Genomic DNA, 26107 nt, shown 5'->3' with positions numbered 1-26107 from the left:
AATTCAAGACACCTATTTTCTTACAACACAAAGTAGCATCGGTACATAATACAATTTTATAAAAAGTAGAAAAGGGGGGAGTATTGTTTGCAACACAGGAACGCTTTCTCATTTTTGCCCTTTTAAGTTATTTCATTTTGTTCCTAAGCTGCTGTTGTGTTGGACAGTTTCACACAAGGTAGCTGCTGCTGCTGCTTTCTCCGCTTTCCCGTCCCTCCCAAGGTTCGTTCACGGCATCTCGTGGGATTAGAGTAAACAGTACTTGAATTATAATCACACATTTCATTCGGATTTCATGCTTTGAGGATTTTTTACTCATTAAAAGCTTGAGTTGTCAATTTCAGCCGATTCATCGCCATGCCCTTTTCTCTCTTGCTGGGGGTTCAAAGGGCTAAACACTGACACTGAAGGCCAGAGAGGGCCTTTTTCCCAGCGCTCAGCAAATAAGAGCATATTGCATGTCAGAGTCACTGCTTTTGTCTCCTGTGGAAAACGCCACACTTTTTTTCTCTGCTCTTTTCAATTCGATACGACGAAACTATGGTCGAGAACATCATACGATGCATTATGTTGCACTGAAACCAACACGTTAGTTCACTCTCGTACGTGACTGTGCGCTGGTGGGTGGAGCGAACCCGGAGATACTGAAACATTAAACACTCAGATGCAGGGCAGCTCGTGAGTCCCATCACCTGAGGGCAATCCTGTGGTAAAGGCCTGAAAGTACAGCCAGGGTCTAATAAAATATCAACACCTTCCTAAAGAGCAAATGCCAGGCTCTTCTTCTAAAAGCTCTTCGGAGCTAAGCAAAGACTTTGTTTGCTGTCCAACAATACAGTGCATTTTCCTTTTCCAGAGGCATGTGCACCAATACGCAGGCACAAATGTCTGTCTGTTCTTCTGCAAATCAATAAAAGAAAAAGTTACATAAGTGATTTTGCAATTTATTAAAGTCATTCGTTCAACAAAGCAAACTATGAATGAGCGGCTTGTAAAAGATCAACCTGATGAACACGAAAAAAATTGGTGCACACCAGAAATATATCCAAATACATACATACATAAACACTGCACACCTACCGTATATAACAGCTCTGCGCTACACAATGTATTCAACCAAAAAATGACAGAGTCTAGGATTATGTAGAAACATTCATATAAAACAAAAGGTCTAGAATATGACTGATTTTGTATGTAATATGCAGGCTTCATCCACACACAGGATATACATGTATAGACACACAAAGACCTGCACTCAAAGGAGCTGCATAAAAATGCACATCCCATTGTGTTTACAATCAGCTTTATTTCACTGTCTGCAGTGTAATCACTGGATCACACAAATGCTTTCTTTAACACAACAAAACAAGGGAATGTGTGATGAAAAAGCCTCAATTTGTTTTAATGAAACAATTTGAATTTTATACCAACCTTAATTCAATTCTGCATATTACAAACTGAAAACACCCAGCACTGAAAGTGTTAATTTGCATGTACAGAGTAATTAAGAGGTGCATTAATGATTAGGAATAGAAAATGAGTGAGGAACACACGCTAGAAGACACAGTGCTACAATGCAATTCCTTCTGCAGTTGTTAAATTATTTGGGAAAATGTTGGTATTTCAAATCTTTCATTATTTGCTCAAATATGTCCAAGGGTATGTCCAATTGTAATCTTCAAATGGCATTCATCAACCAGGGCTGCAGATTCTGACAAACATTAAACACAGTAAGGAGGCAATTATGTATGCATGATTTAATCTGCAACTAATTAATATGCAAATGTATTCATATGTTAGTTACTAAATTAAAAATGCAAAGCAGCCCTTATGGTGATTCTGTGATTTCTGCACAAACAGAACATTTGAAAATAAAAGGGAAAAATACAACTTTTCAAAGTCTTAACTCTACTTTAGTGGACCTGTTGAATACAAGCGAATGAACGTCAACAATTCAGGTTTATACAGCATTCCTCTAAAAAGCCTTGTGCCTTTTTTTTTTTTTTTTTTTTTTTTTTTTTTATTTAAGATGCTTCGAAAATAGATCTTACTTATAATTAAGCTGAAGACAACAATAAAAGGCAATCCAGGGACATCTATATACCCACACATTATGGAGAACAGAAATGCCAGCCACAAAAGTATTTGATTAAATTTTCGGCAAATAAAGTGAATCCGGAGACTGTGCGAGTTTTCGGGTTGATGCGCCGTTACTAGTAGCCAGTTCTCTACAACCAGCATCCGTCCGTACGGCAGGCGACGAGCGCTCTTTATCCACGTTCTTAATCAGTACGGGATCACCGTGTGGTCTTTGCTCCCACCCTCTATAAAGCAATAATGTCCTCTCGCTTCCTGTGGAAAAGAACGCTTAGCTGGCGTCGCTATTCGAGTGGCAGCCCTGCCTTTTCGCCGCGGTGCTCGTCCGGCGCGAGCGAGATGCACGACGGTGGTCCTCTCCCTGTCGAGGCCAGAGTGCTCTCGATGTGTTAGGGGCGGAAGTGTAGTGGTCACACAATAAAGACCCACAGTTTATCCTGGCAACAGTCATTTGAAATCACGGGCCCCCGTGCCACTGCCAATCCCGGCCCCATCCCTGGCCCCGGCCTCGGCCCCGGCCAGCCGCCCCTCCCGCTGTTGTGCAAACTTTGTGCCAGGAAGGATGCTGCCTGGTTTTACACACCCAGTAAATCGTCACCTTTGGAACCTGCGCAGGACGCAGGAAGAATAAATGCGCCGTCGCGCAAAACAGACACTTTGACACCAGTATGGCGCAGACGTTTGCTTTATGGCTCTGTCCTCTTTCACAACAGCTTATAAGAGCGCGGGTCCCGAAGAACGACCTTTCAACAATAGCGGCCGCCTTAATGGCTTTGTACGGGCAACACAAACTGTAGCAACTGATGCAATATGTACCAACACACTTCATCATCTACCAGAAAAATTCTAATTATTATTGTACATAGAGGCTGAATTTTGGAGTAATTATGCAAGCTGCTTTGCTCTGCGCTTGACATTAATACCATAGGAAACACTGATTTCTATTGATATTCAGCTCTACCTGATCCATTGACTGGGTCAAACTGAGGTCAGTTTCAAAAGCGGTGAATTAAAAGTGCAAAAGCTATGCTGGGCCTTCATTAGCATTGCAATGCCTATGTATGCTGTTATGGTTTGGAGCTATTTAATCTAGACAGCATGTTCAGCTACACCAAAACAAGCAAATCCTCTAATAATAATAATATGTACATAATACAGCAGGTTCAGTAACAGGTGCTTTATATTACAATGCATGTAATCATAATTAACAACAACAAATATAAGGCAACATTAAAAAAATAAATATATTAATCATTTCAAAAACAAAATTCCCTGTTGTCCACGGAAATAGACGGTGCAATGTTGCTGCGCTTGCCACCGAACGAGTGAAGCTACACACAACTGGGGCTGTTTCTCACGACTCGGAAACAGCTCTCCGACAAACGGGGAGGAAAAGCTCCACTACAGCAAAAGTACACCCCTTATACTCCTGTACACTCCTTTACGCTCTTTACACTTCCTCGCTGAATTTGGACCTCTGACAGCATGAAACAACGATGGCCAGGAGGAGACCCTGATGTTTGGGACGTTAACCCTTTGTGAGCAGCTCTCCTCGAGCAAAGTACAACTAAGAGGTGAAAGGGCAACCAAACACGACGGGGGCCATTTAAAGGAATACAAAGACAGACTGGTCTTTTGGTCTTTTAATCCAGGTTTCTATACAGTAGGTGAAAAGGGATTTACAGGCCAAGACTCACACAACTGACAGTATTCTCTTTCTCAGTTCTCTCTAAGAATGTATAAGCTCAGAAAACAGATTTATTATTAACCTCCTGTGAAGAGTTCAGATTTGTGAGGAATTTACGTAAACTAGTATAGCGTACTGTCTACTGCTTGCAACAAGATATCGAGCATTTTGGACCAACGTGCAACTTACACGGGGTGGGGATGGAACAGCACGCACATTCGGACGCCAGGTGCCGAACTTCACAGAAGCTAAATCAAAAAATCTGAATGGGGCTGAAAAGTCAGCAGAACTCCAAAACGACCTCAGAAAGCGGCCCTAAAAGACCGCCTTTGCTATTCTCGACCATTCAGAGGAAATTGACTCAATTTCCTTTATCAAGAGCACAATGGCAAATGCATCTTAGGCAGCGCCACTTGGGTAAAACACCCGGCCGTTTACAATGAGCATCGCATTAAAGGAAACTGAAAGAGCGCCCAGAGTCAAAGTGGGGAGTGGCGGAAATAAATGTTTTCATTGAGGGTATTAATACGAGTTACAGGAGTCACACTTCATATGAAAGGGATCCAGAGACATAAAGACCCCCATCTGACAAGTGCCCGTCTCCCAGGTCCAGCCACTGGAGTACACCGTACATGGGAACACACTGCACAATCGTCACCTCTAGCTCTGGCATCTCTAATCTTTTTATGCACTCAAATGAGCATGGTAAAGAATTACAAGCGATGGCAATGTGATCCAATACGGCAAAAACAAGAGGAGCACAGCTTTCCACCTACCTATAGCAGACACTTATGAATAATAAAGGGAGATTTTACATGAACTTTAACTGCTTAACCACTCATGTTTGTAGTCTGTTATCTGTTAAAATCATATTTGTTTTTCAAATCTGGAAAAATTATGAAACTCATTTTAAAATTTAAAACCTGAGGGAATGATCTCACTCATAGACAGGTAGACACATAGACAGGTAGACACATCTGAATGACGAGATAAAGTCAAAGTTACCCAAGGTGTTATCGACCTTGTACGTACCTGCTAGGCACATTTAATGTCTTATTTTTGGCCAAATTCAAAAAGATTTATTAATTCAGATATCAAGAAAAAGCCCGGTGCGCTAATTTCTTTTATTAAAGAACAAACCATTGAAAGAGTATTTTTGAGTATTAGTGTAAAAGTGATTTTTTCTCCCCTAAATTTTTGCGAATTTAAAGCAATTTTCTGAAGGAGAGTGTAACAAGCAAAGCTTTCTTTGAGCGTGTAAGGAATTCATCATTGTACGGCTACTTTTTTCGGCCAGCGCAGCCAAACATTCCCGGTCGAGAATGCGAGGGACTTGTGTGCAGGGCAGACACTGATTCTCGTGCTCAGACAACGGTGCGAAAAGAAAAGTCCTCTTTGCGAGTTGCTTGTAAATAAACAGCCGAATGGGCTTCTTTGCTTGTGGCCCCTAGTAACGGAATCAAAATGGACGTTGTGCGACGTGACATTGAAATGAACAAAGCTGTAGCCTGGGAAGAGAAGTGAAAAACACAGAGAGGCAAAGAAGGGCTTTGGCAAAGGCAAAGGGTTGTCACATTAAGGAATAAATTACATGCAGTGTCTATTAAAAAAAAAAAAAAAAAGTTATATGTTTCTAACAAACTGAGAAATGCTTGTTTTCCTGCAGTTACAAGTAAAGGTATGAGTTCAATAAACATCAGGTTGATTCTCAGCTCTGTCACAACCTTAAGCCAAACATTATTTCTCTCCTCCAGTATGTAACCTTTGCTTTTATCGTTTAAAGTAAGAACTTACTTTTACATATTTACACAAACATGAATCATTGAAGATTTTACAATGCAATATTATAAAAAAACTTAGAATTTTAGAATGAGACAAGTGTCAATTACTTGCAATAGCAGCACATAACTAACACAATTAACTGTGTTCGTAATAATACACTGAATGCATCTAGTTGCATAGCATATTTACATTTAATACAGCGCAAAAAAACTATATGCAACACATGTAAAAATATTTTACAGACATGTTAAAATCTAAATGTCTTAATGTTCTGAAACACAGCTTGTTTCCACTGTTAGTTCTTCTAAAATGTAATGTCTTTAAAAGCATTCTGCAATATGCTTAAAGACATATGTTGGCCTAACGTCTATTAACATACCTGAAAAGAATGTATGGTTTGTACAGTAAACACATATAAAGACAGGTCAGAAAATGCTGGACTTAACCTAACAAATGACAAAGACAGCAGAAATCACAAAGTTATGGCTGAATTAAGTGTGGCGATGGCACAATTTCATGTAAAATCCCTGTTCTCAGAAATAGTATGTTGGGGTTAAGGGGGGAGAGGCCAAGGGAACTCTGAAATAGAGGAGGGAAAAAACAAAAAAACAAAAAAAACAGATAGTGTAAGTGATATTTAAGTTCACTTCCATCTGGATTTACTGAAATGTGTTGCAGGATAGCAAAGCGATTAGCAATGTGTCAGGAGGGCCCTTTCAGTTCTGTTTGAAATGCTGAAAAGCAGGCGGATAAATAATAATCATGTCTTTAGCTCAGTGAGGGGTACTGACTCTCACTGCAGGATCCATAGGAATTAGGCAAAAAGGACTTTCTGTACGTTGCTTCCCGCTCCCACGCCTAGCCTTTTCACATAAAAGAGAAGGCAGGGGAGAGATGCGCTCGCTTCCCCTCGTCCGCGGCCACGTCCCGCTCGCCTCTGTCTGCTTATCCGTACATCCTGAAAATAAACCTGAAACACCCTCCCCGCTTCTCCCTGTTCCTCTGCTTCTCCAGAGGAAATGCTGGGAATTCAAAGCGGCGCAGGGGCGACGCTCCATTGTCCGGAAATGTCACTGCGCAACATATGCCAACAATGCGCCGCAGTCAAACATCAAATAACTTTATCAAGAAAATCGCGGCAGCAGCGAATCTGTGAACTTCTTCATTTTCTCACTTGCGTTACATCTTTACTGTTGCGCACAAATTAAGGCCTTTACCTACTTTGCGTGCTTTATTAGAGGGGATGCACAACACCCCGAATTTACCCTCGCCACACGATTAAAAATGTGTTCTTGGGAAGACGAAAGCTAGCGCCACCAGGTTATTCCATGTTATTATCATTAGCAGTAGTAAGACGGTGGCGATAGCAGCAGTGCGTTTTGAGAGCAGCGCTGAAAAGAGCAGTTAGTCAAAGGAGGGAAAAGGAACTAAACGCTCATGCAGTACCACCAAGTTCCTGGAGAGGACAGAAAAGTGCAGGGAAAAAGCGCTCAGTTGTTCGTTTGCTCAGGAGATTACATCCCTATTGTGTCTTCTGGTAGACCTATCTTAATTTAATTAACGCTGTCTACTTTAGACAAAATCAGATAGGAACTCAGACGAGCAAAAATAGCCCATGTGAAGAAAAAGCAAGATATTTAAAAAAAAAAAAAAAAAAAACATGACTGAGGTGTTGAAGAAGTCGAGCCAATTTAAATCTGAGAGTTATTACAGAATTTGTTTTTGAAGGGATACATTCGGCTTTAAAAAAAAGAATAAATACCTAACGTATGAATACAATTTGAAGCAGACAGTATGCAAAAACTGTAGAATTATCAAACAACAGTTCAGAAACACTTGAGCAGTCAGTCAACGTACTGTAAAGAAATATAGTTCACATAAACCTGGTCAACAATAAATTGTTAAACTGTGTGAGGTTCAGTTTAACAAGGAATACAACTCATTTAGTTGAGTACGCATTAAAACTATGTTAAAAAAGTTATTAAAAGGGTGAGGGAAATTACAATTTTTACTCTCCAAGACAGTGCAAGTCAAAATTGTGTGTAATACACGTTTGAAATTCAAAGAAACAGTAGTACAAAAGTGCAAGGCCAATATAAATCCAACAAATAAATTAATAAAATGTTACAAACATTCTTAGGAGAAGCTCCACTCTCTCTAATGTGAACTAATTTCCTTTTGATTACCACATTATTCCAAGGTTTCTCTCAAGTGACAGGGTAATTGTAGTTTAAGTAAATTAACTTCACAAACATTTTGGCTTACAATAGTGTAGTTTGTGAACCGGGAAAACGATTTCAAGGAGGGGGGACTCTGAAAGCTACAAAAGACTCTATTTTAAGGTATATCAGCAACACAAGGTCAGGCTAGGAATGTCTGCTTTTTCTCAGTATTTGACAAATAAAACATTGAAAGCCATGCAAGAGGAATTATGTCCATACATTTTAAACAACGCTGAACAATGGCCATTTTAGGGCTACGTCTCCTCAATTTCAGTCACATCATGCTTTAAAATCTCTGCACCATTATATGAAAAGTGTAGGAAACCGCCTCCATATATTCACATCAAGGAGGTGCTAGTAATGGGACAAAATTTATTTTTAAATAGCTTCATTCCAGTTCAGCATCATATTTTGGTGGGAAATTCCAATTGTTTGATTCAAGTGTGTTACAATTAATGTCAAATTACAGTGAAGATGAGCAAGAGACTAGTTTCTTTTTAAATAGACTCAGAAATAATCTGATCCAAAGACAGAGATAAGTGGAATGTAAACTTTTCTCATTATTCTGTTTCTAACAAAAACATACAATACATTTCAAAAACTATGAAAATGTATAACAATGAACTAATAACTTGTTATTGAGAAAAAAAAAAAAAAAAAAAAAGTATTTTAAACACATTCCAGATTTTGAAGAATGTTGTAAATTTAAATGACATTTACTTGATATATAGTCAAACCTTGGAACTGATTCTAATTAAAGAAAGAAATTCTGTTTCCAATAAAGGACTTCTTTGAAATACTTTTTGACACCTACGATTTTCTTGGAAGGTGAAATATTCTAAAAAACAGACAAAAACAGAAACTGAAGTTGGCTGCAAAGCATTCTGTATAAAAGTTTCAGCAAGGTGTCACACAACATTTGTGCAATCAACAGGTTTGTTGATATGTTACTTAAAAAAAATATATAAAAGGAACTGGATATTTTTCATATGTGCACATACACTGATCTTCAAACACAATATAGCATTGCAATGGCATGCAACAAATTCAGCAGAAACAAAAAGGTATCCTCAGGGTACAGTGGCTATTCTGTAACAGTAACTTGACCAGAATAATACCACTACTGCTGCTACTGCCACCAATACTCTTACTAGTACAACCTATAACAATAATAATAATGATAATAACAGCAATGACAACAATAAACGTAAAATTATTTGTTTAAACTAGACATTCTAGCCATAACACCAGAACTAAATACAAATCCTACCTCCAAACCCACTGACAAAAATCTAAGTATTCAAATCCAGCAATAATCAAAGCAAGACATGGCTTCCGCATTTTAACACAAGACATTAAAAACAGCATTAACGGATGACTACAATACAAGTAGCACCCTTGCAGGGTTTTCGGTTTTCTCCTCGACTCTACGGGAAACGGAAGACAATGGTCAGCGTGGTTCTCCCAGGCAGTCTCCCACAGAGCTGTGGGAATCCAGCAAAGGCAGCCATGACAAGTCATACATTTTAGCATTGTTAACTTCAAATTAACTGGGACGCCCATAATCTCATCCATCGACGCCACACGGGGTATTCCTGCACACTTTGCGAGGCTACAACCTTTATCTAAGGTAACACAATCCAATCTACTTGCCGTTCAGATAATGAACCACTTAACACTGCTTGTTGAGCAAATTGTTTTTCAATTAATTCTGAATTACAGTGACTATATATAGCAGGTGAACTTTAAGCAAACTTCAAGTCTGATTATAACATCAAAGTTTAATACTTCGAGATTTTTTTTTTGCTCGTCACATTTTACGTAAAAAAAATAACCTATTCCAGACCTACCAGAGAAAAGATTTCCCTGACTAAATTATGAGTTGAACTGAACTGGCCAACCAGAGGGCAGAATAAAATATTAAGTTTATACAAAAGCCTTCAAGGAACTATTGTTTATAGAGGTGCGTACGTACAGGATCACTGTAATGCATCTGACATTATTGAACAAATAATCACTTAAAGTGCATCTTTACTTTTGCAAAGATAACAAAGGCCAGGGCAAAATCCACTTTCAAAACAAGCACGAAATGAATTAACATATTTATCTTACTGAGGAAGGCAGACCAGGGGGAACTTTCCGAACTTTCTTTGTTTGTACTTCTGAAAAACAGGAGAAATATATTGAAACAGACTTTAATAAAAAGGAAAAACAAGACCATTAAATAACAGCATATTATTTTGTATTTTAGGTTAAATAAAGGCTCTGTACATTTGTAAAGCAAATTGCTGAGAAGAAATAAAGCAAGCCAGCAATTCTCAAAGTTACACAACATCTTTCAACAGTTTCCTTGCTGTACTGCAGTATAAATCAAGAGAAATGAAAATTAAAGAACAACTCCTACAGCTTTGATGGCAGGAAAGTTTAAAAAAAAAAAAGAAATGCAAAAGGCATAACACAGGATGTTTTTTTCCTATTGCAAATATGTTTTACAAAAAATTCATGTCATGCTGAGTCATGTCAGAAAATATGTCTATAATATGCATGGAATTCCAGACATACGAAACACACAGAGGCTGATTTCATTCAATTTCTACAATGGAAACAGAAATAGAATGACTATCGTGAAAAAAAAATGTTAACACGTTGTTTGACGTGCATTCATTATACGAATTATATTAGTACCCAGAATTTCTAAGGTTTTAATATCGTGTGTCTTGTGAAGGAAGTGAGGGAACGAATGAGGGAGGCAGACTGAGAGGTGTATGAGCTGCAGAGGTCTGAAGCTCACCCATGGAGTCTCCATGCAGTGGTCTTCGCCGTGGATTGGCACCGTAGTGCTGGTAGTACTGGGACCCAGGTTTGGTGGGTGAAACAGCCCCTGGGCTGCCCATCCCCATCTCTGCTCCCAGGAGGCTCCCCTGCATGACACACAGAAGGACACACATTAAAACACAAACTATTAACTCCTTATGTCGGCACACGGCCACGTTTTTGTCTGAAAGACATTCAGCAAATCGACAAATTAAGTTTACGGAACTGCTTGAAAGCTACATACAAAGAAGAAAAGTAATGCTTTGTTTATCCTCATTTGAAATACACACATTCTGTACAGAGATTTCAAAATGAAGTAAAATCTAGCACTATTAATGCTGTCATGGGTTCTTGGATTCCCTCCCCTTAAGTCCTTAACAAGGGAAAGAAGGTGTCTGCCCAAGTTTGGCTTACAGTAACTCAAAATAAAATAAGCAATTAACCAGAAAATAAAGAATGCCAAAGTACTATACATGCATCCCGCATTAACTCAAAGACTAAAACGTGCAAAAAAAATGTATGTTAGAAAATAAACAGAAAAACATTCCTATTTTTACATCTGAAAATAGAGCAAGTCTGACACATTCAAGAAAGACTCTCTAAACCTATGGTGAAAAGAGACTTACCCAGAGAAAACGCATACCTCCTGATTAAACTTTGCACAAGGAACATTGTTCTCTTAATTAGGTTAAATTATTCAGCAACAACAAGTGTATGCAGGTTCGTTAATTTGTACATGGGGAAAAAAAAAAAGAAAACAAACTAAAATTCTGTGCCACACACTTCCCAACCTGAAACAAGCACAAGACTTGAATCAGAGGGAGAAAAAAGTTATGATTCCCAACTTTATCGATACTTGAAGTTAACTTCCAGCGACTGAACTAATTAGTGTAGTTGATCAAGTACAGAAAGTGTTTTCCCTAATCTAAATTCTAATCACTGTGCCTCTCACAACAGACTTAGTAATGCTTCACTAGAATACCATTCACATGCAAAACACCCTAAATAGGCCAATTACAACTCTGCTCCTGGTCCCAAGTTAACCCACTAAGGACTGAAGAATCTCAAGCTATTCGCATGATAAAACAAAGGGCTCCTTGTCTTAAATAAAGTCAGTAAAACTCCCGTCTGCATTTAAGCAGTTTTTTTTTTTTTTTTTTTTCCTGGGCTGGGGTAAGTGGTAAAGGGGGTTTGCTGAAACAAAAGTGGCACATTGTCTATTAAGCATTTCTTCAACATCATGTTGCCTTAGCAACTCTGTGAAATAAAATTCTCATGCTGTTCCTCTTGCAAAATTTCAAAGATGACTGGCTGTACCCAGCTGGCAGCAAGTAGAAATATTAACAAAGATGAATGACAAACACCTGAACGGTGCAAATATACCCCTTGAAGGATTAAGACTTTGGAATTATTAACAAGAGGTATGTCTGTTTGGACACCAAATGATGATTACAAAAGGAGAAGAAATTAACATAATGGCAACAATGCAAGACAAAATATTTTAAGCAGCAGGAGAAAAAAAAAAACAAAGCTACTCCTCTTGGCGCAATATTTCTGGCTTGACTTTAGAAAGCAGAAAGCGAACATCAATGGCAAAGAATTTCCTGAGGAGACCAGGCCTTGTATGGCCCTTAGAAGATGTGCCAGATAAGAGAACACTAGGTTAGGGAGGCTCTCTGTCAAAGTCCATCAAGGAACCTCCTGCATTAGCTGCTTGAAATGGAAAACTGATACGTTAACATGGATCTAACTCATGCTTTATTGTACATGCTTCACATGTATATTCTGAAGGAAGCTATTTGTTGATAACTTCAGGTGAAAGCACAGAAGCTTTCAGTAGGCTGAACTGGGTAACAGCAAAGCAGGGAAAGTCCATCTTTCACCTTCCAGCACCGAGTCTGTCCCCATAGCATTAAACACGGTCGAGGCCCCCTCAGTATGTATTTTAAAGGTCTTGTTCTAACAAGATTTTTCCTCGAAAACTTAAGCTTGGAACAAGATTTCGGCTAGAAAGCTGCTTGGGAGATCCCTTCAGTGCAAAGATGTGGTTACTTTAAAAAAAAAAATAAAAAATAAGAGTGGTGAAGTAGTGTAAGCCTCATACTGTTGTCCACGGCAACCAGTTTGATAATTACAAACCTTTCAATTGCTGCTTCTGTGCTAGATTACATACTGTCAGAGGGTCAAAGGTAATACAGTGCTCTAATGACCATGAAGTTAAGACTAAAGTGTAAAAAGGTTGCCTAATGTCTTGGGTAAGGAGATTGATCCCTTCCCCGTGATTAGCCGCAAGGTCTAATCAAGGGAGCGTTTTGGAGGTGTTGTGCACTTACACTTCCATTCCAGAGCTCACTTGCAGAAACAAAGCGTGCGGAAGTGTCCGCAACACGGTGGCCATTTAATCACAAACGCTGGACCGCAACTATGTATCCCAGTCTCCTTCCCCCATGCTTCATTTTGAATGTCTGAAATTGATGGCATCTGAGGATTCTCTCAGTCACGCAAGGTGGGGGTGGGATGGGGGGGTGGGGCTGAGGCCGGAGGGGTGCTCAGGAAGGAGTCATTAATTATGAGGAAGTGCTGGCACTGCAGAGCGCACCTGTACATCGGCTCCAGCTGACTCTCAAGTCAGAAAAAAAAAAAAAAAAAAAAAAAAAAAAAAAAAACGGGGAAAAAAAATCCCACCAACCCAAAGCTCTGCCCACCTCCAGCCTGAGTTGCTAACTCGAAGCAGCGGCTGAGGAACTGAGGAACCACACAGGGTTGGTTCATCTGGAGCTGTGCGGTATTTAAGAGCCACTGTGAGTTGGGGGTGACATCAGAAGATGACCCCACAACCTGCAGGGGAGGAAAGCACCGTATGAAGATGCTGGGCTGACAGAGTGAGGCCACAGCGGAGATGTGCAACACCAGTGAGGGTGGTGGGGAAAGAATGAAAGATTCTAGGCACCTCGCAGAAATACCCTGGGCAATAGGAAACAGCCTTGGGCTCTGCCAAACCCTAAACTAAATATGTGCTTGCCGAAATTTCCCATGCGCTTAAGCACAATAAATGCTATTTAAAAGACGTGAAATCCGACGTGCTCCACAACAGCGTTCACCGACAACGTGGCCGAAGACAAAAACAAATACTAAGTATTTCCGCATCAGGTTCAGCAGAATATATTCACTTACTTACTTTTTAAATCATTTATTTTTTCTGATGAATCGAAAAAAAAATAACACGCAGTTCACCGAAAGTCCAAGCGACACGAAGCCACCGAAAGGAATTTTTTTCATGTCTTGCGGACAGAAACATGGCTAAATAATCCAAAACCTATGACCCAGAGTGTGCGGCAAGACTTGCTGTAGGCAAGAGGAGGTTCTACATGCGCTCACACACGAGTGCTGGCCTGCACATCCTATAAAAGAAACCGTCAACAAAAGGTAAGTACAGTATCTCTGACTCAGCAATATTAATCTCCCATACACTGACTGAATTGGAGCATGTGAGATGCAACTTAATGTATCAGCTCCTTCCAAAGCATGCGGTGCGCAGCGAACTGGACTCGAAAGCTGTCACACCCCTAGCTGAGTAGTGACCTGTGCTGCCACCCCTGTCTCCAACCTTCCCAGAGGCAATGACATGAAGGCACTTTCACAATAGCCGAAGCGCTCTAGGAGCCAATGCCAAGGGCCAGCAACCGGACCCTCGATTCCACATGCTCCGATATGCAAATACGAGTCCCCGCCCAGGAGTTGGAGGGGGTGGGTGTGAACAAAAGGATAACCACTTAGATTAAGAAGTACTCTTAAAAAACATTTATTTCCTACCACACAAACAGCGGAATGTCAGAAGAATTAAAGTAAAGCAGAGTTCTGGATCGATAGATAGAATGATCGAAAAAAGTAGCACTGTGCGTTTAACGATGGCACAACACTGCTTTTGCTATGCAGTTATCGAAATGGTGACATCAGCAGTAGTTATGTGCTTACGTCAGTCCGGAGATAATTCCTTTACATTTACACTAGTCCACCCCACCCCCCGCCCCTAACCCCAGCTGCAAAATTTTGACGGGGACACTATTTTAGTTTATGCATCTTTTCAAGGTGACCTAAGCGCCGAAGAGAAAAGGCAGCGGCACTGGCACTAAAGGAAGTAGCTGTTCCTAAAGCACACGAGCGCGTGTACTTGGAGCTCGCTCCGCTTCAACAAACAGCTGCACAAAGCGGCGCGACAACACGGGAGGCAGAAACCGGACGGCATGAAGGTATTAGCTGATTGCGCAAACGCGAGCCGAAAGAAACACAAGCTAAGGAGATGTGTCAAATTAGAAGCCATCGGTGTTTCTTTTTTTTTTTTTTAAGAGAAGGCTGCATATGTTCTGAATGTCTCCGGCAAGGCAAACTCTGGGCTCTTCGTGCGCTGACATGACGGTGCGCGCACTGCGGCACATCAGGAATGGTTTAGTGATGGAGCCACCAGGAAGCTTCAGAGAAGTGGGCGGGGTGACAGCTCCACAAAGCAGGCCTCAAAGACAGATCCTGACAGCTCAGTTCTGTTCCCCATCCACAAACAGCTGTTCCCACAGTAAAAGGGGAGCGCGCTGTTTGATGTAGGGACGTCTAAAGGGGAAAGGGTTAATGCCGGAGGATCTGCAGCCCTTTTATCATTTATCTCCCAGGATTCCTGGAATCAAGAAACACTGATACCTATCTGCTGTACAATGGGCCCAGCAAACCCCATAAACAAAATGTGCTTCACTCACCAACACAAGTGTGTGGTCCGAAGCTTGAGAAGGAAATGTACAATGTGCCATTGACTAAGACACCCAGAGGAACACATGCGCACAGTTACACAAATGCACACACGTCGACAAACACACTCCAAGTGAACAAAACATGTTTTAAGCAAGCATTAGGCCTATAATTAATAATAAAACAAAATAATCTGCCTATTTGTGATGGCAGATGTGTCTAAATTACTGCGGGCCTTCTCCCGGGAAGGCATACAGTAGATCTTAAACTGGAAAACAGCTGTTGAAAATTAAAATTATACCACACACATTCTTGAAATAAACAAAGAAAGAACAGGACACTAAAGCACAAACATTCTGATTTAATCTTAGCTGCCAAACACATGTTCTGGTGTCGTAGGAAACAATGTGATTGAGTGACTTAAATAATTACTCAGTTCTGAAAATATTACAGTGCATAATATTCAAGTGCTGAAGGCTTTTAACTTCTATTTACTTTCATTTACAGGACATATTTAAAGAAATTAGTACTCTAATGTTAATGAATTGATAAAATGGACTTTTTCATGCGACAATATCGTTGTGCTTTGTCATGCTTTTTCACGTTAACAAAATTGAAAATAATTTCCCAACTTAAAGTGAAACGAGAATTAAAGCATAACCGAAGTGCAATTATTCATTGGTAACTTCCACGTGTTATTGTTGGAATCCAACGGTAAACCGCAAAGGAAATTTAAATCTCAACAAATGTTTGAGAAAAATACTAAAACACCCCCGGCCACCCCTCCACTGCACAGTAACATCAAGGCAGATAACTAAAAGGCTAAAAGTTTATGCAGAAAAAAAACTCAGGGTTCAATGCCTTTGAGTGCAAATGTCCTCTGACTCCCCACTTCTTGTCACCTGACAACCAAGCCCAGAAATATCCACACAAAGATGCGCTTAATCCCTGCCACCGTCGATCGCAGCACAGCCCTGCTGATGCCAAGCACCAGTGCTGGCTTGTTACACAGATATATGGTTATCACCTGAGTTACAGCTTGCTTGTCAAATTACTGAAGCCAATGGGCTCATTTCTATCACACAACACCCATCGTCCAACATGCACCGCGGAAGTATTGATTTTCCATTTCAATACCTCACTGGGTGCCACGTGCAAACTAACCAGCAACAGGGCACTAAAATGCATGCAGTCGTGTCAAGGCGTCCTCAACTGGTTAGAGGGCAACGCGAAGGTAAACGGCAAACCTGACAAATCTGGCATGAATTATGTACGCTAATAGGTTGTGAGCACAAAAAGGAAATCTCGTTGGAAACGCTTCCCCTGAAGAGCAGAAGAAACGGGAAGCGGAGCCATCCAGGACGTCTTCTGCACTCGCAGAATGCCACCTCACTCTCTCACACCCTTCACTGGCATTTTGCACCGCAACCTGTAACTGGGGCAATTAACACTTTAACAAGAAACAACAAATCAGAGGCTCCAGAAACACAAAGCATATTCTAAACCCACACAGCTACTTGAAATTAAAATGATATATGTAAGAAAAAACTACATACCATGCAAACATACCACTCTGACTGAATTATTATAAAACAAAGAACCCGAGGGCGGGAAAAAAAAAAAAAAAAAAACAAGTGTTATATGTGCCAATTATTCTAGAACAGTGGGTTCAATCTAATATGCACAAAATTCCTCAAGCGTACAACAGGGTTTCTCCTGGCACCCCAGACGAGTGCCCTTTCAGTAGTTGCAAACCACTGTATTTTACCATATTCACTTTCTAAGCACATGGATAACATTCTGAATGTTAGTATGCTTTACCAGTTTGAGATGTTACTTAAAAGTGTTCTATCGTGAAGCAACAACCTTAAATTCCTATTAGAACATCAACAGCTAACTCAGAAATAACGCATTTATACATTTGTACAGAATAATAACTAAGCTGAACTGATGTTGTCATTATATACTTTGAGCCAAAAAGACGGTCTCAGTTCCCCAAAAAGAATTCATTAGGCAAAAAACAAATGCAACTAAATAAAAATCCCAAATAAATTTCACAATTAAAACACCCCAAGCGACAGTATAACTTAATACAATATAGTTTCTTGGTTTGTATATATCCATCCCTTTTCTCCGAAAGATCAAGACTTAATGGACGTAAAAAATCCCGAACTTGCAACTATGCGTCAAACAATCGTTTCAGCTAAAGATATAAAACTGGCTGTTGTTACATTAACGAAGCCTTTACTCATCATAACTGTTTATAGCAGAAGTGCCAAGCGAGAGTGTGTGTGTGTGTGTGTGTGTGTGTGTGTGTGCGCGTGTGTGTGCGTGCGCGCGCGTGCACACACTTCATCCTCAGGCCCAATTGGTTGGGAGAAGGAGCCAATGAAAAACAGCGCTTTCCTCTGCAAGGGAAGCCGACAGCAGCCAAAGCGGAGAGGCAGGATGTTGTGCACGCTCCCCTCTCGTCCCAGCTGCCCTTCGCCTTGACCCCTTCCAGTAACCAGATCCAAGGCAACAAGGCCCTTATAGAGCAGACGAAAGGGGAGAGGCAGCCATCGCAAGCCTCCTCTCTAACACATTCCAGAGCTGTTTCCGCTGGAGCTGTGTGTTTGGAAACATCTCCATTATTGACTCATATCCAGAAAAATTTGAAAATATTAAACCACTTTAAAAAAAGAAAGTATGTTACATATTAACACTCTTAGCAAATATTGCTTATAAGCGTTATGATCTTCTACTGGTCAACTCCCAAAGGTCAATTTAAAAAAAAAAAAAAAAAGGGCAAAAAAATAAAAATCTTGTCGCAAGATTAAAGTTTTCATTTTTTTCTCACTACATTTTCGCCAAGGAGGCACCATCATAAAAGCAGCTTATAATAAGCGTGTGGCATGGTTGTCCTATTGCTCTCCGAGTACCGTCACAGCAGTGATGGTTACTCACACAACTAAATTAATACCTTACAATCACACCCGAGGATTCCACAAAACAAACCAATAAGCTGAAACAGGTTAAGGCAATTGCTATATTAAGTATCAAAGCAGGTGTAAGAGCAGAATAAAATATTAATTTCAGTTAAAAAAAAAAAAAAAAGAGGAAAAAGTGGAAGGTATGGCCACCATTGCATGAATGTTTGATCAACCAAAGCACATTCCCCATGAGGCAAAGAGCGGCTGCAGCTTGCCAGCTTCCTGATTACAAAGAAGGGGCCTGTTAATGAAAGCTGAAAAGAGCGGCTGAAACTTTCCAAATCCTACCCATGTGGCAGCGACGGCAAATTGCCCATTGCACACAGTTGGCCTGGCTGGGGGAATTGAGAAGCATTCAGGTTGATAATGCCACATCTCAGGGAAGAGGAAGCTACATTAAGCAGCGGCGAGAAAACTTATTGCCTCAACATTCTAGGTCAATTTGATCAATGGCCTACGAAAAGAAACAAAAAAGTTAGCGCAGATGTCCTGTGCAGGACCGCTACTTGCTGGAACACTAAAACAAGAATACCTTCAAGAACACCAAAATGCGCTATTCACAAACTTTTTCAACTGCGCTACATTCACAGGACAAAATAAATCAAGTGATTCCAACTTATGTGTGCACTGAAAACTTAAGGATCGCAGTTTTTATTCATTTAACTGACACTTTTCTCTAAAGCAACTTACAATGTTAAGGTTATTACATTACCAAGCTTACAATTATTTACCCTTTTACCGGAGCAATTTAGGGTAAGTACCTTTCTCAAGGGTACTACAACTAGAGGTGGGGAATCAAACTTGCGATCTTTAGATCCAAAGGCAGCAGCTCTACCCCACTATGCCACCAAATGTCCAAACTTCTATTTGTTTGATTGCCTTTCTAAACCGCCTGACAAAAGGAAACGCATAAACAAGAAAAATCAGCATCCACAGACATAAAGCGCTAATAAAACTGTACGCTGAAAAAACAAAAGTGGTATGTATGCATTCTGTGTTGGAGGGAAAAAACAGACGATTCCATTCCATTTCAACATCAATAATGTGGATGAGCGGAGAAGAGAAAGGAGGTTATCCTGGTGTTAGACCCCAGCACACTGATAAAATTCAATGTTTCCCTTGATATTGCCACAAGGAATTGGAACAAGGCGTCACTATGGCCAGCAGGGAACATACTGCTTAGAGCCATCGCCTTCCTCTTGAAGGACCCAGAGTCCAATCTCGCGCCTGCCTTTTAAGGTAAGTACTTACTCCAAAAATGACCAAATTGTATAAATAATAAAACTGCAGGTATCTTAGTATACAAACCAAACACTGTAAGCCACTTTGGAGAAAGCTAAATGAAAAAGTAACAAATAACTAACGGCATACCTGTGTGAAATCCAAGCTCCTCTAACAACCTTGCATGTAAAGGTTATTACAGTTAAGTATTCACAAATAATAAATAAATAAATACAATTAAAACAAATCTAAAGAATTCTGAATTCCATTTGCTCAAAAGGAAACATTACTAAATGATGCTTCCTGTACCACTGTCACTTGAAAGCTCAAAAGCAGTGTCAGCAAGGCAAAGTGTTCAAATTATACTGGAAGTGTACATGTATGTATGTGTCAAGCGCACATTCCTCCCCTGTTTATTGCTTATTATAATGTTCCTGCACACATTTGGGTTGTTGCTAGCAGGCTTTGGATTATAGCCAAAAACAATTCAAGAGCAAAATTAACAATAAATCCTTCTGTATGTGCAGTGGACTTCCACAGTCAGACACATAATAGCCATGTGTCAAGGGTGAAGTGCAACCTAACCCAAAAAAAACACCTCCAAATTCAAATTTGAACATGGCAACAACGAACAAAAACACGTTTAAGACAAAAGAAAACCATAAAAGAAACAGTTTATTAGTGAAATCCTGCTGTCAAGGTAGAAGGCTTGCTTGAACAGTTGCAACACCCTTGAGGCATCCAACAGCTTGAAAGAGATCACCCAGCTGAAAGTGGGAGACCACACCATGGTACCTTGACATATAATTCCAGCTTTTGGCAGCTTTCACTTTTGGGGGGATTAGACATCACTGGTCTCTCCTGCTGTCTCGCATCCCCCTCAAAGTCCAGCTTAGACTGACACTTTAGAGAGGTGGTCTCCCTGTCCCTGACAGAGAAACATGACCCCAGCGAGGAGTATTTTAGTAGTTTAGTCAAGAGTCTCTCCTCAAGGTTGCCTGGGGGTCAAGAGCCAACACATATACCACAACTTCTACAGAACTACAATGGTGACTCAATTATAACTATAACAGGGTTCTCAGTTTAAAAAAAAAAAATCTGCAAACACATGCCATAACTGCTTAAAAATAGAAGTAAAAACTGTAGTGGCAGTTAGTATAGTTCCAAAAAAATATATACAAATACTGCACAAGATTGAGAGTATAGTTGAGTAAAGCCATCCACTCAAAAAGACAAAAGGTGTGATTACGTAACCACGAATAAGGCATACAAAGAAAGAAAATCACTGGTTTCAGTATTTCCCAGAATTTTCTCCAAGTGGCGGTTAATTTCAAAATCATCACCTCTAACTGTGTGACAGCAACATTTCCGTGCTTCTCATATACCCTGTATCATTAAAGTCAATCAAATGAATTTGCCTTGCTTTTGATGGCTTTGTCTTGTCAGTTGTCAAAAAGATTAATTTCGACGCAAGATCATTTTTCATAAATGACAAGAACCCTTGGCCTTCAAACTTCCACTGCCTGCGATGGACAAAGAACGACAACAATACACTTCAACTGTCTCTCCTGTAACATGGCAGAACAAAATTCTTCCGTTAAATTCTGCTCTTCAGAAGCCATGCCCTCTACTATAAAAACAGTCCCAAAGTGGTTTATTCAAGGATTGTGTTACACCTATAAAGGAAAATGAATATTTACAAGACATATTTTATGCATCGAAGATATCACCAAATAGCTTCAACAATCATTGCTCTGACAATCAAGTAAATCAAAAAATAAAATGAGTTAACGATCTATACATTTCTAGAATACGCCAATGTTAGATAAAAAGGTAAAATTCTGGCAAAAGAAACTAGGGAAATAATCATTAAAAACCTTTGGTTTTCAAGGCCTCAAGAGTGTTTTTACACTGATATTGAAAACATGTTTTATGAAAACAGATAACTGGCAAGCAAGTCCAAGCAAGCATTCTCAATCATTAATCACATTTATTGTTCATTTTGGTTCATTTGGACATTCCACTTATTAATCACATGAAATACTGAACAGTACTTAACAAACTACACACAATAAAAAAACAGCAGTATATTTACACTGTCTTATGTTTATTTGCCATGTTGCTTTATGATGGGAAAGTTAACCGCTTGCTTGCCAAAAATGTGCGTGGAATAACTTTTTCCAGTGAGTTTTCCAGGGTCCGTGCAGGATGTGAGTGGATCAAAGCCACTATTATATTATCTGTCCTCTCGAATAAAGAACTGCAGTGCAATGCATTGCTTCTGTAAACAGAGTAATAATACAACTGTTTCGTAACTTTTCAATATATGGTTATTTTGTGCTCTGTGATGTATTTGCCAAGTCAAATGTGCATTCTGTGTGATGTGTGTGACAAATTAATCAACATGGCCACGTAAAAGAGTATGTACACTATTTCAAGGCAGTATAGTGGTATAATAAATATCAAATAGCTACATTTGGTGGATAAATTAAAGGCTGGGGAAATTTCCTGATGGCTAAAGATGACATGGCTGATACTCTGTTCATGGAGAAACTGCAAATGAACTGCGACCGAAATGTGTTGTATTGTACTCCGGTGTTGCATTTATTTATTTCATTTAGTTTGTCAAAAACAACAAAATTAATTTGTTTTAAAATGTTTACCGAGTTTGCCTATTTAGTTTTACTGCATGCACTGCTTGCACTGATTATCAAATGTATCATTTCAATTTTGTATGAGATTTAAACCTTGTGTACTGCGTGTATCTGTTGCAAAAAAAATGTTATTTTTCACAAATACAATATGAAGTAACAAAACATATTGTAATACATTTCTGCAGAAGGAAAATATAAAATTTCAAATTTACTGCAATGTTCAAGTAAAACTCCAATCGATAACAGATTCTGCTAAATGTACAGGTGAGCTGTATGTGCAAGATGAGCTCAGAGAAGTAAGTCTGACTTACACCCTGCACACAGCTTGGCCTTTACAGAAGATAGTATGTTGATATATGTTGATATATATAAAGGACACAGATGAATCTGAGATTGACCCCCCTGCTGTGCCACACTTGCCATTTATAACATGCAGGTCCTAGGAACACACACTGTTCAGTGGCTAAAATGGCTCAGGTTCCGTCTCCCTCGTTTCTCACAGCGACACCTACAGTCCGTTGGGCCCCTTCAGGCCTATGGACGGAACTGGGCAGATAGCACTCTCCTCCAAGAGTGTTAGATCGCCTGATGAAGCGTGCAGCCTGTAGAGTGTAAAGAAGTGGGTGGCTCACAGCACGCACACCGGAGGAGGTGTGTGCCTATGCTCACCCCTCCTGAGCTGGCATAAGACTTGTGCTTTGAGAGTGAGATATAAGAGCTAGGTAATTGGCCAGAACGAAAACTGAGAAAAAATTAGGTAAAAGGACATTTTCAAAAGTTACATCGATATGACACGAGTTGAACTGATTTGTATTACAATTTTTTGTTGTTCAAAGAATCCTCAATAAGTGAAGGTGAACAAGAATTGCTATGATAGCATTGTCTGAATTGATAATAATAAAAAATAAGTGCTAAAATTTAAATACGAGCATGATATTTTCAAACAGTGGGTAAAGAAATCATTCTGTATGATGTGTATGCTTTGCTTAGGGACGTAAAAGCCACCAACAACACTGGCCTGAAGAAAACACATGCATTATAATACAGATAAAATCAGATCTGGATTAACTGTGAAACACCAAGAACAACACATTACCTTTAACCTCTCTCTAGAGTACCATGAAGTTCTGGTTTGTGACATCAAGACGCTGTCATATGCTAAGTTCTTTAAAACATTTTAACCTGCAAATACCTGTCACCCACCTGTTTCTGAGATAAAATGAGAAAATTCTTCAACGGTAACATTATTTTTAATTAATAATCTTGCACTGTGAAGACTCGGGCAAAAAGCACATCTTACCTGATGGCACTCGTGTAAATTCGAATCCCTTCCATATGAGTACGAAGTTCTCTCCGTTTTACCTTGAAGAAAAATGAAGAGCAGTCATTCCTGTTACTTTCACACAATTACATATCTTCACTGCTTTCCGTGTAACCATAAAAACAACACAGATTAAAATAGCAGCAGCAACAAACAGCAGCAAAATACAACAAGAATTAAATTACTTTTCAGGGAAAGGAGAAAATCTTTTCAAGAAAACTGTGAGGCATCTAAGGAAGAGCCTAAAGTTAGTACTTTCCAGTTACATTTGGAGTAAAAGCCGTGACATTCGGAACACGACTCAGCAGGAAGCAACAGGTTAGAACACTGGCATGCCATATAATATACTCCTGTTGCCACTTGTGTTTTTGAGGTATATGAAAAGAATTTAACATGGAAAGTATCCACTAAAGCATCTACTTGTCTACTCACTGTAGTAAAAAAAAAAAATGTGTGGGCAAGAACGACAAATGGTACGAATGACGGAATTAATAATGTCACCACACTGGGAGTGTTGGGGTGCGGACAGCACAGAAAAGGACAAGTGTAATTTTAGACTGAAAAGTTATTTCTGTAATGCAGACAGACACAAGGACCTTGTGTCCATCTCTTATGTAATTGTCAGTTATGAAAGTTCTCTGCTGTACATTGCAATGTGGTTAAAAGCGAAGCAGAAGCAATACTCCTCCGTCCAACCTAAAGCCCAAAACTTAAACACCGCTTGTTAATTACACATGGGGCTGGCATCGGCCTATTTTCAACTTTCTCTCCGCAGTTTTGGTTTTTCTTTTTTTTTTTTTTTTTTTGTTCAGGCAACCACCAGCTGTGCAGTATTGGCACTCAAACAAATACTGTCAACTAATTCATAGGCACTATCCACGCTATCCACTATACACCCTTACAGCAAATATAGTACACATAAACCTTCAATATACCAAAATTTTACGTGGAAGTGGACAACAGGCTCATTCCCTATTCCACTATATATATATATTTTTCCCCCTGCCCTGATCTGCCTTTACAAGAACCTTGTACTAAAATCACAAGAATTATAATTATGGCTCCAGCGGTGATCCAGGTACACTTTTACAATTAGCAAAAGCAATTACTCATACACCCTTTCCCAAGATTCCCAAGTCCAGAACTTGCCCACCTGCAATCACAGAAATCCACGTGTGGATTTTGAATGCTTAAGACCTTCCGATTTAAATTTAGAAAGAATTTAAAGGTAGGAATAAAGAGGAAAAAAGGCTGACAGTAACTCCTATTACAGAACACTAGTGAAAGGCACAAGCAGGTGCACAGGTGGGTGATACTGCTCATTTGTGAAGCCTCACTGAATCAAATAAACATTCAGTGTCTATTGCTTTCTCACGAACCAATGACACACACAGCACAACTTCACTATCACAGTGCACTCCCAAGGACCCTATATCTATTTCCTACGCCTTAACTTGTATGTAATTTGTATTGCTTTTCAGCTTGGCTTATTAACTACAGCCTATACTGTACTATACAAAGACATCACTTCTAGGGTTGAACCCCCGCTGTAAAAATGTATACGTCCACACTTTATATAGCAACTTAAACATTTTGAATGATTTACAAAAAATATAAATACAGTGTTGACAAGCACATCAGAAAGCACTTTGATATAGCTTAATTATCTTTTTAAGTAGGCATTTATACTCTTGAACAGCGTGAACACTTTTCCACTTGGACCTTCAGGTTTTCAGATACACAGCAGCACTTAGCTTCAAAACAGGAGTGAATAAATGAAACACTTAAGACCTTTAGAATGAGGACCAAAATGGAAAATTCACAAAACTTTCCCCTTTCCCCTGCTTTTCTCTTTTTGCGACTTGCACAGAAGTATAAGTCAACGTGTGTGTTAGTGATTCCAGCATAGCAATCTCTGACAATCCACTGAGCTGGAAGTCAGGAAGTGAAAATTAACTATATTACAGGCAGGGGCAACATGACAATTCCAACAGATGATGTTGTGAAAGATCATGCTCTGAAAACACATTCTTGAGTGCAGGAAGGGAAACTGTTATGGAATAATAAAGTACATGATGCAGCACATGTCCATAGAGGTAGCAGGTAACATAGTGGTTCGATCCATTGCCTTGCAATCAAAGGACAGGGGTTCAAATCCCCACTCCTGCCGTAGTACTCTTGAACAAGGTACTCAGCCTGAATTGCTCTAGTAAAAAATATCCAGCTGTATAAATAGGTAAATCACTGTAAGGCCTTAAAATACATCCCTATGTAGTAAACAGCTTTGGAGAAGTAAATCAGCTAAATATATAAGCAAAAATAATATGCATTACATTGAACTCCACCAAATTCAGTGGTCAGTTACTAGGTTATACAGTAGATGCAACTTTGTTCATTATCTTTTTTGGTAGCCAACCATTCAACAATCAGAACAAAAAAGTTTCATCGTTCTTACATTTCAAAACATTTGTTATTAATAAATACACTGAGAACAAATAAAGCTGATGATTTAAAAATATATATTCATTAGCAAAATATATTGCTGTACAGAGACGACTTTACTTGTGGTCTGTTTTCAGTGAAATTAGTCTGTGGTAGTG

At 39.5% G+C, this 26107-nt stretch overlaps 1 protein-coding gene across 12 annotated transcripts in view; it reads right to left on the bottom strand.

Annotated features, from left to right (window-relative positions):
- Positions 1 to 26107, bottom strand: part of tcf4 (transcription factor 4) — a 142207-nt gene that overhangs the window by 47789 nt on the left and 68311 nt on the right. For 10 of the 12 annotated variants that reach the window (XM_018752112.2, XM_018752122.2, XM_018752083.2 and 7 more), the window contains 3 exons: positions 23487 to 23548; positions 10580 to 10709; positions 9901 to 9950 (listed from right to left, as the gene is read on the bottom strand). In XM_018752112.2, the coding sequence (XP_018607628.1) occupies positions 9901 to 9950; positions 10580 to 10709; positions 23487 to 23548 (242 nt within the window). Of the gene's footprint in view, positions 1 to 9900; positions 9951 to 10579; positions 10710 to 11228; positions 11638 to 23486; positions 23549 to 26107 lie in introns of those variants that run through there. The other 2 variants (XM_018752092.2, XM_018752176.2) reach the window with 2 other exon arrangements.

The sequence above is a fragment of the Scleropages formosus genome, chromosome 6, assembly GCF_900964775.1.
Source record: "Scleropages formosus chromosome 6, fSclFor1.1, whole genome shotgun sequence".
Classification (NCBI taxonomy): domain Eukaryota; kingdom Metazoa; phylum Chordata; class Actinopteri; order Osteoglossiformes; family Osteoglossidae; genus Scleropages; species Scleropages formosus.
The sequence above is the reverse complement of the archived record's forward strand: the minus strand, read 5'-3'. Positions and strand labels throughout refer to the sequence as shown.